At 31.6% G+C, this 16,356-nt stretch overlaps 2 protein-coding genes across 3 annotated transcripts; one reads left to right on the top strand and one right to left on the bottom strand.

Moving 5' to 3' along the window:
* Positions 1-898: 898 nt before the first annotated feature.
* LOC107862830 lies at positions 899-4,597 on the bottom strand. 2 transcript variants are annotated; one of them, XM_016708515.2, is made up of 4 exons: positions 3,339-4,597; positions 2,944-3,090; positions 2,653-2,867; positions 899-1,480 (listed from the first exon to the last, which is right to left on the bottom strand). In XM_016708515.2, exons 1-4 carry the CDS (start codon positions 3,696-3,698, stop codon positions 1,303-1,305), a joined length of 900 nt encoding a protein of 299 aa, XP_016564001.2. In that variant the 5' UTR covers positions 3,699-4,597; the 3' UTR covers positions 899-1,302. The 2 variants fall into 2 exon arrangements, with proteins under 2 accessions (XP_016564001.2, XP_016564000.2); XM_016708514.2 differs by having other exon boundaries at positions 899-1,483; positions 3,339-4,584.
* Positions 4,598-7,268: 2,671 nt separating this feature from the next.
* On the top strand, positions 7,269-8,258 carry LOC124896854. The gene is made up of 2 exons (XM_047408709.1): positions 7,269-7,493; positions 7,818-8,258. The coding sequence occupies exons 1-2, from the start codon at positions 7,269-7,271 to the stop codon at positions 8,256-8,258; spliced, it is 666 nt and encodes a 221-aa protein (XP_047264665.1).
* The last annotated feature ends 8,098 nt before the right edge of the window (positions 8,259-16,356 follow it).

Raw genomic sequence — 16,356 nt, forward strand, 5'->3', positions numbered from 1 at the left:
GTCTTTATGTATATAAATATTGATTGAAAATTTTAGAATATGTATTTTTTAATTAAATACAAATAAAATTTTAATTAAAATTATTATATTAGTTTTTTGAAATAAATTTTCACTATAAATTAATTTTGGTAGTAAAATTCTATTGATACATATTCTTTTTGGTCATATATCTCAAAAAAATACTTTTTAAAAAAGATTATCCAAATACAATTTATTTATCTAAAGTATTTTTCAAATGAATTTATCAAACACAAATTACTTTATTTCAAAAGTACTTTTTTAAAATGTTATTTTATAAAAGTGTTTCTCCCAAACGAAATGAAATCTTAATCAGGTACAAACTTTTAAAATATCTTTTAAAATGTGTAATTTGTCTCTTCCCCACCCACTCAACATTCCTAATCCCATCTCTTGACCATTCCAACCCCCTTCATCCGCGACCCCCCACTCCCACCTTTGCTAGCTTAAACATATATGCACATGACCAGGCACACTAGAAAGTAAATAAAAATAAAAAAAAAAAGAAATTCCTAGGAAAATATTTTTCACATACTAAACACATCCCAAGTGAAAATAAAAAAAGCCGAAGGTCCCCGGAGAATTGAGGCCCCAAAATTGTTCAAGTTCCATGCACTCTATCAATTTGCCTGATAGGAAGCGTGCACCCATTGAATTCATTTAATAACACAACTAAACCTTCAAATGGGATCTTTTAACTTTTGCACCCAATGATTTTTTAACTTGAAATCATGCCTGACATTACTTCTGAGATAATATAATACGAAAATAAATATTTTTACCTCGCAAGTAGTAATTTGTTACAAGTATCACAAATTAAAGACCATCCCAAAATAGGGGTAAATGCGTAAATGACCACCATCGAAACATGAAGGGAAGATTAGTAATGTTGTCTAGTCCATTTCAATAAATGACTTTTAAAAGAAAAGAAAGTAGAGTCAAGTACCTAAAGAGAGCAAGTGCTTAACACCACAACAGCCTCAAGCTAGAAAATAGGAGAGAATCATAAGGAAAAAAAAATCTAACACAATTCACCTGTCCAGAGATATATAGCACTATTCTTATCTCATCAAAATCACCAAAGGAGCAAAACATGTTAGTCAGGGCGGGCTTCCACCCATAACTGATATTGTTGTCGATCACTTTTAAAAACCCATTTTCAGTGAATTCATACTACGTATCAACGACCATCTCGTCTGATACATATGCATACTTGTGGGCAAATTTGGAGTTTTGCCACTGAAACCACTGTTGCCAGCCGATGCAGAGGGTTCAAATGCCGATTTAACACTGTATGATTTTAAGTGTGGGTACTACACTGCTTCCTCGCCCATGTGAGGTTGTTATAGCAGTCACAGAAAAATTGTTGCTCCCTCGAAGCAATACCACCTCCCGTCTGTCCAGCAATGCACTGCTGTTGAACTTCACACCCACCACTACTTGTGTTCTTGTCCTGGCAGAGCTGCTGGATGAAACAAAAAAAAACACACACACAAGAATACCTTTTTTAAATTGAAACAAACCATGACCATAGATAAACCAAAACCCACAAAATAGACGGAAAATGAGTAACAAAAATCAAATCTGTTAATGTAAATAAGGAACCAATTTTGATGAAAGTTGTAGTATTCTCTGAAAGGTGTTGAGATCCTCGACTTTTCTTTGGTCCAAATGCTTAAGCTTAGCAGCATCAGTTAATAGCCTTAGAGCTCGTTTAAAGCAAAACATCTTCCGCAACAACAGCAACAACAACAACAACCAAGTGTAATCCCACAAATGGGGTATGGGAAGTGTGGAGTGAGAAAGTGTATGTAATCTACGAGGTTGTTCCCGATAGACCCTCAGCTTAAATGATACTTGTCAAACATTTAGAGAAAAAGGGGTTATAAACATGGGAGCAATCACAATAACAGATTAATTGAATCGAAAGCGCTACGCACAACACACAGACAATAGAAAGAACAACAACATATCCAGTATATTCCCACAAAGTGAGGTTAGGAACAAACAATAGAAAGAACAATACCAAAAATGACAAGCAATAATTGACACAAAACACAATAGTGAAAACTCCTACAATTACTATAATTATAAAAGTTAAGAGATACTTCAAATACCAAACAGATCTCTGATCACTTCCCAAAGTAAAGGGCTAGGAACTACAGAGGTCGAAATGTTCTCAACAAAGTACAAAAATATAGAAATCTTTAGTCCTGGTGATGGTATAGCTAATACTTCAATAGGCAAAGAGGGAAGATCAAACATCATAGTAAAACACATAAAACTTCAAATCACAGAATCTCATCAAAGACCAAATTTAACCAACTTAAACCACAACAATGTAACCTAAAACAACAATCCAAACTTAAAAAGCTATATTTAAGTGGCCTCCTCTCTGTGCAGCAAGCCAAAACAAATCTCACAGCTTGGCAAACCAACAATGATCTGTAAATTAGTCCGGAAAAACAAAACCAAAGTTAGTTATTGTTCACAGAATGCAAATGCCTATACTTACCATTTCCAGTCCCTTCAACTCCATAAAAAACAAATAAACAATTCATTTAGAAATGAACTATTTCACCTAAAACACATACACACACACAAAAAAAAAAAAAAAGGAGGCTAATTATAAACCTGATTAGGTGTTCAATTTCCTCTTCTTTAGGCCGGCAACAATAGGTAACTTCTTCATCATCATCAATTAAGATACTTTTATGAGCATGAACTTGAAATGTCTCGATAGGAGTACTGAGAGTGAGATTCAATACTTTCACGGTCATCCAATATTGATAGTATGCCGTCACCGTGTAATTCACTTTCTCAATCTTCAAAACCTTGTATTTGAAAACCTGCAACGAAAATTGAACAATAATTTGGAAAGAAGGTAAGGGAAATCACATAAAGGAAAGTAAGGTGTGTATGTACATTGCACTCTTTCTCATTATATTCCAGGATAGCTCGTTTAGCCAATTCCATCAGTAACTCAGCCTCGCCACTGAAATCATGTGATGGTGCTAATAGTCCTACCGAAGCACCAACAGGTGAACCAGGATGATCATCAATGTCAAAACACTGTCAAAGAAGCCAGCACTAGAGTGAGTGATTAAAACTACTCACATCACGGGGCTAACCAAAATCAATTCAGCTAAAATACTTGTTGTAGCAGCCAGTTAGTTTAAAGCGAAAAAGGGGGTCATTATAACACAGATTAAATGCGAAAATACAGTTCACAAGTAGACACGGGAAATTCATAAAAGTAGTGGAAGGGGCTACAATGGGATTGTTTCAGAGATTAGAGAGTAGCAAAAACAGAACTTTACATGGGATTGACGAATCTGACGTATGTATGCGAGCCAAATTGGGTCAAAATATGGGGGATATGTGGGTTGGAATCGACAGCCATCGCACTTGCAATAGGGGGTTAGATAGGACCCATCAAGGCATCTTCCTTGTGCTGCAAGTTCCTCTCTTGACATCACAATAGGACTCATAGTAGTACATAGTGGACGTTGCCGTTGTTCCTCAAACTGTAGGGCAATCTCAGGGGTGACAGGAAAAGTTTCCCTGTTATCCCATGTTAAGGGTGGGAGAGCTGGAGGGTTTACCCATATCTCAGGGAATAATCGTCTCCGCTCCTCCTCTGTTATTGGCCTCTGACCTCCCGTGGCAAAGTTGGGCATCACACATCCATCTCCAAAGAGGAAAAAAGGTACATCAGAGAATGGATTTTCAGTTGCTTTTTGCTTCAACTCCAAGTATGTTTTTCTTTCCTTAATCTTTTGCTCCTTCACCTCCTCGGATAAATACTGTTTTTGATGATTCCAAAGAAACTCGTATACTTCTTCCTCCTTCCCTCTTCTTCTGCTTATCTTCCTCGCCCGTTAGTGATAGTCAATCTTTTTGACGCTTCCGAACCTCCTCCCAACCTTGTCTGTCCTTCTCCTTCTTTTCTTTCTCCTCCTTTGATAACACAACAACTTTATAATCTTTACTAACCTTTGACAACTCCTCGGATAGTCGTCTCACCTTCTCCTTATCCTCCTTCTCCCCTGGCTAACAAACCTTGTTGATACTTGAAAATCTCCTCGCACACTCGTCTCTCCCTCTCCCTCTCCTTCTCCTTCTCCTTCTCCTCCTCTGATAACAAAAATTCCTTTTGAATCATCTCCTCATATATTTGTCCCTCCGCCGATGTCAAATCTTTTTGATGATTCCAAATTGATTTTACGGCCATTACGAATATTTTTTGGGAGAATTTCCTCAATTGACAATACCTCTCATATACAAGTGCACAACTGCTTAGCTCTCCCTATATTAAAAGGAATAGGAATATAATTTTTCTTCACCTAATAACGCTATAATTTCTATAGTTACCATCATTATCATATTTGTATTTTAAGAAGAGTGAATCAATGTATTATTTTTATGCATGTTAAAAAGTGTATAAGGATTGTTAATACATGGTGAAAGACAGGATTTCCCTTAATACATTAAATCAATCTAAACTCTAAAGATAAGAAGCAATCTCAATAGTACAAACGCACACTACTCAATACTATCCTTATGCATCACCAAACGATCCCTAAGAAACTCTGGGCACCTCAAATGTTTGGTTGGTTAATAGAAGAAGTTGCGGACGAGGCAACAACTAGGGATGTTTACGGGTCGTTTTGGGTCAATTGATTATTGATCAAAATCAAAACCAAATATACTATACTATAATAATCCTGAAATAAAATATAAAATTATTTTAGTAAAAATTACATATATAACGACATGTTTACTATTAATTACTAAAAATTTCAACTTTTTCCAAAATCTCCTAAAATTTCAACATTTGACCTCTGATGATACAAGTTAATCACATTAGATACATACTACTGATACATGTATTAATTAACTAAATCAACACATTTTAAGGAATGTAATAGATAACTTTACATTAAATTAGCATTTAAGCTAACTAATTAAGGTAAAAAAATAAAATTGAATCCCACAATTAATGGTAATCCATTTATTACTCCACTTCGTTAAAACAAAAATGTTATTTTAATATATTTTTGAAATTGAAAAATTTTCTTTCTTCTTGTTCAGATTAAACACACCAATTTTTTTATTTGATTTGTTAATTTCGTTTGTTTGATATGAATATTTCGGTGCTTTTACGTCATTTCGATATTTGGATTAACGAAATCGAGTATGTTGATTATAAGAGTGCTGGAATTATGGTCAATGAACATGTTACTTATGAAAAACTGATTTCGACAATTGCGGGAGAACAGAAAATCGACGAAACAAGAAAAAAAATTGAAGCTCGTTACATTGTTGAAGGAAATACTTTTCCGTTGTTCATTCGTAAAGAAATGAGTGTGAAGCTGTATGTTGAAATTAAAAACACTGAGAGTGGATTTGGGATGTATCCTCTTATCATCGCTACGTTAGATAAGTCTGCTAATGAAATGCTTTTTGATGGGAAAGTTGGTGTTGTAATGTGTTTGAAAAGTCCATCTGAAATAGTTGAAGAAATAATTAGTCATAAATCTACTTTTACTTCTCCTATGCCTTTGTTGGATAGCAAAGGGAACAAGATCATTACTGATTTGCAAACATAGTGATGTTAAGGTTGGACAAATCTACAAGGACAAGTGTACTCTCATTTCGGTTATGACGCGATTTGCAATTGAGCATTCCTTTAATTACTATGCCAAAAGATCGGACAAGAAAAAGTATGTTATGTTTTTTTTTGTAGCAGGTGTTGTTAATTTTGTGTACGTTAATTTAAATTTGTATTCAATGTTTGGTTGATGATTATCTTACCAATTGTTTTTTGTGTTTTTATGTTATTAACGCCGAGATACATTTTGTTATGAAAATGATACATTTTGCTAATCTTGTATCTCAGTTTATGAAGTAATGTATAATTATGTTTCTTGTTGTGTGTTAGTTTCACATATATATCAGAAATGTCGTAGATACATATAAATGTCCGAGATACATGTTGTAAATTTTCTAGATACGCGTTGAGCAAGTTTCATGCCGAGATACATTTTGTTACGAAAATGATACATTTTGCTCATCTTGTATCTCAGTTTATGAAGTTATGTTTAATTATGTTTCTCGATGTGCTTTATTTTCACATATATATCAGAAATGTCCTAGATACATATTAATGTCATAGATAAACGCTGTAAAATTTCTAGATACCTGTTATACAAGTAGTCAATGTTGTTAATGAATATAAAAATCTGTTTTTTCTATATTTATTAAGAAAAATAGTTTGAACTTTTGTTTTCATTGATTCATCTATGTCCTACAATGCCATTCGGAGGATTGTGTTTGGATCTTTAAAGCATCATGTCGTTGGGGTACAGAACTATTTAAAGCTGGATTTTTCCAAGATGTTCACACATGTTCATTGAAAGACCGTATTTTTACTCAACTTCAAGCTACAGTTGAGTTTGTTAGTGGTTTTGCTGCACCAAAACTTGTCAATTATAAGAGAATACACACCCCGAATGATATAATCGAAGATATTAAAAATGCTTTTGGTGTAGACATTAACTATCAAAAGGCTTGGAGGGCTAAAGAACGTGCGATTGAGATGTTAAGGAGGAAACCTGCGGATGGTTATCGACAAATGGCTCAATATGTATACATGTTAAATTCCGTATATCCAGGTTCACATATTAGAATGCATAAATTCGAGAATAATAAATTTATGTATTTGTTCGTTGCATTGTAACCTTTGAAGAGTGGATTCGAGTATTGCAGGCTTGTAGTTGTGGTTGATGGTGCGCATTTGAGTGGAGCATATAAAGGTACATTTATTTCCGCAAGCACTCTTAATGGAGCAGGTAATTTATAGTTATTTGTATGTATATTTATTTTTGTGATGTAATTCAGATCATAATTTTTTAAAATTATTTTTTTAGTTTGAGAAATCATTTACTTGTATCTGATTAATTATTTTTTTTATTATCAAAATTGTAGGACGCATTCTGCCGATTGCGTATGGTGTTGGTGATAGTGACAACGGTAATTCGCGGACTTGATTTTTCTAGAACTTCAGAATTTCTTTTGGAGAGCGCGATAGTATATGTGTTGTATCCGACCATCATGAAAGCATAATAAAGGATGTGAGAGTTGTATATCTGAATGTGCCGCGCCTCGCATGCATTTGACACTTGTGGAAGAATGTTTGCACAAACTTCAGGAAGAGTAAAGATAGACTTAGCGATATTTACTATGCTATGACCAAGGCTTATCGTAAAGATGAGTTTGATTTTTTTTGGAATCAAGTTGGGAAGATTGATAAGAGGGTAAAGTCTTATCTTGAGGATGCTGGATTTGAAAAGTGCGCACGCGTGTATGCACTTGTTAATCGTGGTAGAATGATGACTTCAAATATAGCGGAGTGCATAAATGGTAAATTGAAGCGAGCACGTGAGTTGCCGATAATAGAATTTTTGGAGCAGGCTAGGAAATTGTTTGGAAAGTGAAATTGTAAGAATAGAGAAAGAGCATCATATGCAAACACGTCACTTGATAGTAGATTTGAAGGAATTCTTCAGCTAAATACTTCAAAATCTACAAGGCTTAAGGTTAGTTTTGATGTTTTATTTTGTTTTACATATTATAGAATGTTTGATTCATAATACAGGATACTAGTTGTTTTTTTAAAATTTTATTTTGGAAAATGTTACAGTAACTTAATCAATTTTTTTGTTGAATTTTAACAAAATATTCTAAAAAAGAACTGTATGTATCTATGTGTAAACATATTATGACTAATCTTGTAGGTTAGTGCATCATCAACATATGTATATTCTGTTTATGATGACGGGAGAAAGTACATAGTATTTCTTGATAGGAGGACTTGCTCTTGTGGTAGATTTCAATTGGACGAGATAACATCTGAACGCGCGATTGCAGTACTAAAAAGCAAGCATGTAGTTGATATGAAGCCTTATTGTTCAGAGTTTTATTATCCTGAAACATTAAGGAAGACGTATGAAGAATCTATGTTTCCAATGCCCGATAAGAAGGACTGCATTGTGCCACAAGAAGTTATGGACGAAGTTGTGTTACCACCAAAATACAAACGTCAACCCGGAAGGCCAAAGAAAAACAGGCACAAGAAATCAAGTGAAGCTATGACATTGAGTAGTAATTGTTGTGGGAGATGTAGTTATGCAGGTCACAACAGGCATACTTGTAACTTCTTTCCAAAGGAGGACTGACAATGCAGTTGACTGATTATTAATTTGGAATAATTTGTTATCTTCTAGTTGAATTTCTTTCCTTTTTAATGCGACGTTTTAATTGATGACATTGTTGTTTTTTTAAGAATTTTAAGAAAAATAATTTCTGTAATAAACAGTTGTTTTCGCTCCTTGTTAATTATTTACCTTTATTTTTTGGAGATTGAAATTATCGTGAAACATCATTTAGAAATTAAGATAAGATTGAACTGATAATGTTATTGTGGTTGTTATGCTGTAGTAAAAGATTGTAAAGATTTATACTTTTATATGATATATTTTTCATTAATTTGTAATACAAGTTTGCACAATTTGTAATAATTATAAAATATAATTGTATCATGTAGAACTATAGGTTATGATATAATGTGTTAGTCAGGTTGAAGGAAAATATGCATTCTGAGTAAATAAAATGGTTATAGAAACATAATAATGTAATGTTTTGCTATGTACAATTATTATATAGTAAAATATGTATTTTTTTTTAAGTAGATATATATAATTTAATAAGATGTTTCTCAGTTAATTTTATAGATACAAGATTAAATATTCATTTCTATAATATAATGTCATTAATTTTTTGATATAGTACCATTAAGTTGTGCTATAATTTATTATGCATTTTAGAGACAACAGGTATTAGTTGGAACAAAAAATTATTGTAGATACTAAATAATGTAATATTGTGAAGGTTAATACCATTATATTCTAATTTATGTTTCATTATATTAGATACATATGATTGTAAAATATTATAAAATATGTATCTAATACTATATCTTCATAAAGTGCTAGAACAACGTACTTCAGTACATATCTGAAATGCTATAGCATTGCATTATAATGGATAACAAAATAAAACTATTTAATCATTAAAAAACATAATGTATGAGTACCTAACATTAACAACATAAATGCATCATTTCCTCCCCATACTATACAAGAAAAGTCGAAGTCACACCTAAACTATATACGTGACCTATTACACACCTTAACTATATAAAAGTGATATTATTACCTCTCCACTATCCCCATTTTAAGGCGCATGTGTTACACTTATTTTAGGCGCGTCCAGCCTATTAAATAACAAAAGTAAACGGCTAAAAACATTGAGAGAAAATGTATCATTTCCACCCCAAATTATAGTCGAAAAGTCGAATCTACACCTAAACTATATAAGTGACTTATTGCACACCTTATCTATAAAAAAATGATACGTTTTACTCCCTAGATCTGACGTGAAAAATACATAATTATTTAAATAAAATTGGCGTATTTAAATAAAAAATTAATGCAAAAAAATTAAAAATTAAAATACTCCTCCCCCAACCCCCAACATCCATCTCCCCACCCCACCCCTAAACAATCATCTTCTTCATCACCCCCACCCCTAAACCATCATCTTCTTCAGCACCCCCACCCTGAAAATCTAACCCCAACCCCAACCCCAAACAATCTTCTTCTTCATCACCCCCACCCCAACCAACACAATTTCTTCATCACCTTACCTCCAAATTCCAACCACATCCCTAAATAACACAATTCATCCTCCACCTTCATCGAATCAATGTCAATTTCACAATGAATAAAATCAAATTATATTTGATGTTTAAACGGGTAAAACCAAATTTAAAAAATAAATATAAAATTTTGTAGCAAGGATGTTTTTCGGAGAATTCTCGTCGAAAAAGTAGGATTCATCATCGACTTTCTCCTCTCTATCTGTTAATTATTAATCCATCTAAAAATGTAGCTTGCTACCATATTAGTTTATTTTTTTTTACATTACAGCTGAAATACAAATAGAAAAAGTACGAAAATGTGTTGGTCATTACCATTTAAAACATAGAGGCCAACAGTCGAGTGACCATTTTTTGAAATAATAATGGCCATTATAGCTGAGAATTTTTTTATTTTTTTTTAAGAAAAGACGATGGGTTATGAATGAAGAACAATGTTAGAAGAAATTAATTGTTATGGTAATTTTGTTGGTGGGATAAAGTTTATGGTGGTGAATATAGTGTAATAGAGGTAATGGAGGTTTTGGACATTGACAACAATGGAGGTTTTAGACATTGAAGAAGAAGGGAAAAAAATTAAATTAAAAAGAAAAAAGAAAAAAGAAGAAAGAAAAAATTATGAAAATAATAAATTTATTATTTTTTCGAATTATGCTGATGTGGCAGCGCGTGTAAAACACCACATCATATGCAAGTGATGTAATGTCTGACAGGGTGTAAAAAGTATCACTTTTTTGTAGTTAAGGTGTGTAATAGGTCACTTATATAGTTTAGGTGTGGATTCGACTTTTCGACTATAGTTTGGGGTGGAAACGATGCCTTTTTCCCATAAAAAAATCATTAATGTTTCTATCAACTTTCTAATTTTGTAATATCCAACAAGCAAACAAATAAACAACTACTTAATATGCAAAAGACGGTATATTTTTTTGTTGCAAACTTGCTCTTGGGCTTTGGTGGATCTTAATTCTCACTAAACTATCCGTTCTTTGCTTTTTCTGACCCATACTTGCACAAAAGAGAAGCATATCTCAAACGATGGTGTTGAGCATCAATACCCGAACATGGAATGCCTAATCCCTCACTCATATACTCGGCATAAACAACTACAAATACACCACAATCCCTGCATTCCAAAAAATAATTAAGTTAAAAATATCAATATACATAAGTACGGTAATGAAAACAAACAAAAATATAATGTAATACGTACAAGCTTCCACTATCTTATTGTGCTATCTCAGATACATATTCCACTTGAAATGGATCCCATTCGGACTTTTCCTCATATGATTTCAGTGCAGTCTAGTCAGTGGGTACCTTGTGCTCAAAAAAATTACTGTACTGAAGATAAGTCTTTTCAATCTCACTTGTTTGTTTTCTTTTCCGTGGAGAGGCCATTGAATCATACACACGAATGCATTGATCCTTTAAAGCAATGACTATCAATACCCAGTGAAAGGCATTGTTACGGTTAATTGGGACAAATACCTCATTAACCATATGCCAAGGCTGACCTGCTCACGTACTCAATCCTTTGATAGTGTTAATCAGTGACTTCTCCATATCAGCAACCTCATCAGTTCTGGTAGATGCATCTTGAGTTGCAATATACTTAGCAATGTTTGAATTGTAGTAATTCACATATACCTTATCGATGTATACTTTGAAAAAATAATTCGTGGTAGTGTATCTGCTGATTGAAAAATTCGTGTTCTTGTACTTCTTCCTCAAGTAGTACATAATAACATCCAGATGCTGTTCAAATTGTAATTAATTGGTATGCTATAGCAATCATCTGTAATAAGTAGTAATTAGATACAAAATATTGATTATGTAGCTAATGTAATAACTTTATAAATATTGGTAACTGTAAGATCAACAAATGAACAATATATATATATTCATATAGAATGAAACATTTGTTGTTATTATGTATAAAATACAAAGTACATTCGGCTAAAAAATTTCAATTATCTTTACTAGCAGTAAAGATGCAAATCTTAAAAAAACAAGTTTCGTTAGCACGATGTTTAGCTTAAATAATTTTTATAACTTGTGCAGTCAATGTAACTCATGTAATAGCCTTTAATACTTTATTTTAGAAATCACACAATCCAAAAATTATTTACTATTGAAAATCTGCTTGAACAAATTTTTTTTAAAAAATGAAGGTAATACCTCATCATTCCAGCACTTTTTCTATTGATACATCAAGTAAAACCAGTTCTTGAATTTTGAAAAATCAACTACGAAATCTAGTTGACGAAATTCAAGTGTTGAACAATTAACCTTGTTGTGATCGTCATTATCTTTCCTGTAACATAAAAGTACAGTTGGTTTAAAAAAATAAATAAATAGTAAGTTGGATATTACTGGTGAATTTAGAATAAGACGTGTTTCTTACTTTTTTGTGTGTTGCTTGTAGAGGCCATCATGAATCCATTCTTCAAATATTTTCATCTCTACAGTAGGTGAATCCCCAGTAATGTGATAACCTTCGAATGGGTATTTTTTTCATTCTTTAAAAATCAACTTTTTCTTTCCTTTAGAACTTGATTCAAAATGGGTCAAAAAAGAAGAACGATAAATTTTCGATGACTTTCTTGAGCATGGTGCAGGTGCATTTTTATTAGCCGACACATTCTTTTGTGGCGTAGAAAAGGCAGAAAAAATTGCGGAGTCACTAATCTCATACTCTGCTGGAGTTGTTGGTGGAGGCTTGTAAATCGTTAATGTCAAATCATGTTCTCGAACTGAAATAATACTTTCAAGCGGTTGAATTTCTTCAACAACTATTTCACTCTACTTCTCAATTCCAACATCCTGAAAATGATTTGAAACCTTAACAAATTTATTATCACTAAAGTTCAGTTATTTTAAAACCAAACTAGTACCAATAATATCTAGATATATATCTCAACTTTATCAATAAGTAGTAACTTGTATCTGAAGTTTATTTTAACTTGTTTTTAGAATTTAATTTAACATGATACTAAACTTATTTTAAATTATATATAAACTTTATATTAACTTGTATCTGAACTTTATTTTAACTTGTATTTCAATTTTGTTTTAATTTGTCTTTATACTTTAATTTAACATTTATCTAAACTTAATTTAACTTGTATATAAACTTTGTATTAACTTGTATCTGAACTTTATTTTAACTTGTATTTGTACTGTATTTTAACTTGTATCTCAGTTTTATTTTAACTTGTATCTCAACTGTGTTTTAACTTGTATGTAAACTTTATTTTAAATCTGAAATATTAATAACATAACTGTGTTCATTTTTTTTTAGTGAATTAGATTCTTACTACTAAATTAGCTAAAATGTACAAGATATGTAAATGTTGATTACATATATGACTTAGTTTACATTTATCATTTCAAGTATGCAAAAATAGTCATGTTAATTAAAAAACACATAATGAATGTTAATTACCTTTTCATGTTATTCAACTTTCTTGAGAAATGATGGTGCTTGGTTGGCTTTATCATCCTCCATTTCAATCGGTTTGTCAGTTTCTTTCGCTACACTGTCAGTACTCATAGGTCCTGCATCATCAACAACGTCATCTGAAGGATCACATTCTTGCCAGCTCTATTTTACAATAATTTCCTGCAGATTTTTTATCAGAGAATAAAAAAAATTTCAATACAATATAATTAGCTAATTACTACCTTTGAGAAGTAAGTACATAGTGATACATATAAATATTTTTTATAAGATAATTAAAATAGTAAATATGTATTAAAGGGCACCTCTATTTTCTCTGATTTTTTTAGACACAATGTGGACTGACGAGATTAGTATGACATTCAAAATCAGCAACATATCTGAATGTGTAGTCTCTTTCGGACTTTGTTTTACAATTTTTTTCTAAAATTGAAGGATGAGAAGCATGAATAAATTTAATATACTCGTTAATAAATGTGTGTTGTTTTAAAGCATCTTACCTGCTTCACAGTTTCATTTTTCTGCTCCAATAAATTCAAAACTTCAGTGAATCTAGCATTCATCAAACGCTCCAAATCTTTGAATTTTTGGTCAATCTAGTAAATATGCAAGTTGATTAGTTAAAATGCATACAATTAATAAATTTATACAGCAATAAATTATAGATCCTTACATATGTCTTCATGTATGCCTTCATTTCGAACTCTAACGAATGTAGGTCCGCTTTAACCACAAGGTCTTTCCTGTTTAATGTGGATGTTGAATCAGCATCAAATTTACTCTTTTCTTTCACATCTTCTTGTTTTATCAGTATTTGTTAAGCATGAAAAATAACACGATATAAAAAATATTTTCAGTATGATAAAAATATAAAATATGTTAATAAGAAAAATATCTGTTGTATATTTTTTTCTGCGTCTCGCAACTGCGTTTGTTTTTTACGATCTAATCTTCTTCCTGTCGAAATATCTTTTTCAATCTTTGTCATAGGTTCATATATTATACGAGATACATGTATCGACTCCCTCATCAAAAATTATGGAGGGATAGAACCGAAGTCATCAAAACTGTCATGATCTTCGGTAACTTGGGGTAAATTGACTCTGTATCTCCTCTGATCTTGATTTTTAGATGATGATGGCATCAAAGATGTACCATGCTGTTCAAATGCAAAACTAGTGCACGCCAAATCAAGTTTTTTCAAACTCGTTCGCAGTAGGAACAATGTTGGCATATGAATACTATGTACAAAAAAATTATCCATTAAATATTATTACAATTAAAACTACAAATACTATTATGCAATGTATAAAAAAAGTTCAATCATTATCGTACCTTGCTAAATATTTTGGTTATAAACTGATTAAACTGAGGCCGGACTGCAATAACCCTTCAATACAATATGCGAGGTATGCTATTTCCCTCCTTAACAATAACTTTGGATTCAACATTTGAATAAAGTTCAAACATCCATACATTAAGAACCTGTGGGATACCACCTGACCTGTAAAGCTGCTTCTCTATTGAAAATTCTTGCTTGAGTGAGGCCATCAACCTGGAGAAAGACACTTTACCCCATGGAAAGAATTGATATTTTTCATCTTCAACCATTTTGAAATCAGAAAATGGCACGATAAAAGCATTCAACTGTGAGTAGATAAAAGTGTGTATGAAATATAAGATTTCCATCTGGAGGGCATCCTCTTTGTTTTTAAAATTTTCCTTCAGAAAATGTTCCACCAATGCCTCCTTATCTACACGATTGGTTGATTATGGAAAATACCTTTTCATAAGCCTACTCGGAGAAGAATCTTCATATTTGAAATCATCAACATTACCAAAACAGTTTAAGCCAGGAATCAAAGCAAATTCATTGATGAAAAATCTAAGGATCTGGCCTTTGACAAAAACATGTATCTCGTCTTGATTTGGTTGCTCGATATCGAGCATAAGAATAAATTTTGTTATTTATCCAATATAATTAGAAATAGGTATGTTGAGATAACATCCGAAAATAGTCTTCTCAAATAAGTGTAACACTTCTTGCCTGACAACTTCTTTAATTTCATCTTTAAATCTTAAATTCCATAAACTTGCAAATCTAAGAGTATGACTTGGAATTCTCTTTATAACATAACTCAATTCCTAGAACAAAAAGAAACAATAATGAAAAAAATTAGTCTATATGCAACAACTCTACATTAAGGCATTACAACAAAAACAAATACTCTAATAACAACATTCTTTAGATACAAGTTAATACAACATCTATGTATATAAGTATTAACATGTATCTTTTGTTATATGACTTTCAATAACAATTAAATCAACACTAGATAAATTTCAAGAAATTTACAGTAAGTAGCAGATACAAGTTAATACAACATGTATATCTATTAAGTAATAACTTGTATCTCTTACAATAAAACTTTCAGTAAAATTTAAACACCAATAGATACTTATCAAAACATTAACAACAACTCAAACATACAAGTCAACATAACATGTATCTATTAAAAAACTTGTATCTTTTGTTATATGACTTTCAATAACAATTAAACAACACTAGATAGATTTCAAGCAATTAACTGTTAGTATCAGATACAAGTTAACATAACATGTATCTATGTATTCATAACTTGTATCTCTTATAATATAATTTTCAGTCAAGTTTAAACACCAATAGATACATATCAAAGCATTAACAAAAACTCACAGATACAAGACAACATAACATGTATCTAATAACAAGAAACTCATATCTTTTGTTATATGACTTTCAATAACAATTAAACAACACTAGACACATTGAAAGCAATTAACAGTTAGTATTAGATACTAGTTAACATAACATGTATCTATAAAGTCATAACTTGTATCTCTTATAATATAATTTTCAGCCAAGTTTAAACACCAATAGATACATATCAAAGCATTAACAACAACTCATAGATACAAGACAACATAACATGTATCTAATGACAAGAAACTTGTATCTTTTGTTATATTAATTACAATATCAAAATAAATGACAAGATACATGTAAATTATTAGCAACAAAGTACCAAATAAAAAATGAATTTTCAAAACGTAT

This window comes from Capsicum annuum, chromosome 3 (genome assembly GCF_002878395.1).
Source record: "Capsicum annuum cultivar UCD-10X-F1 chromosome 3, UCD10Xv1.1, whole genome shotgun sequence".
Taxonomy (NCBI): domain Eukaryota; kingdom Viridiplantae; phylum Streptophyta; class Magnoliopsida; order Solanales; family Solanaceae; genus Capsicum; species Capsicum annuum.

Bases quoted from the DNA above. Each gene is read 5' to 3' on its own strand.
- LOC107862830 (XM_016708514.2), bottom strand. From the start codon at position 3,698: ATGCCCAACTTTGCCACGGGAGGTCAGAGGCCAATAACAGAGGAGGAG. The intron at 3,091-3,338 runs GTAAAGTTCTGT...CTTCTTTGACAG, and splicing joins GTCAGATTCGTCAATCCCAT to TGTTTTGACATTGATGATCA. The intron at 2,868-2,943 runs GTACATACACAC...TTTTCGTTGCAG, and splicing joins ATAATGAGAAAGAGTGCAAT to GTTTTCAAATACAAGGTTTT.
- LOC124896854 (XM_047408709.1), top strand. From the start codon at position 7,269: ATGACCAAGGCTTATCGTAAAGATGAGTTTGATTTTTTTTGGAATCAA. The intron at 7,494-7,817 runs GCTAGGAAATTG...CTAATCTTGTAG, and splicing joins TAATAGAATTTTTGGAGCAG to GTTAGTGCATCATCAACATA.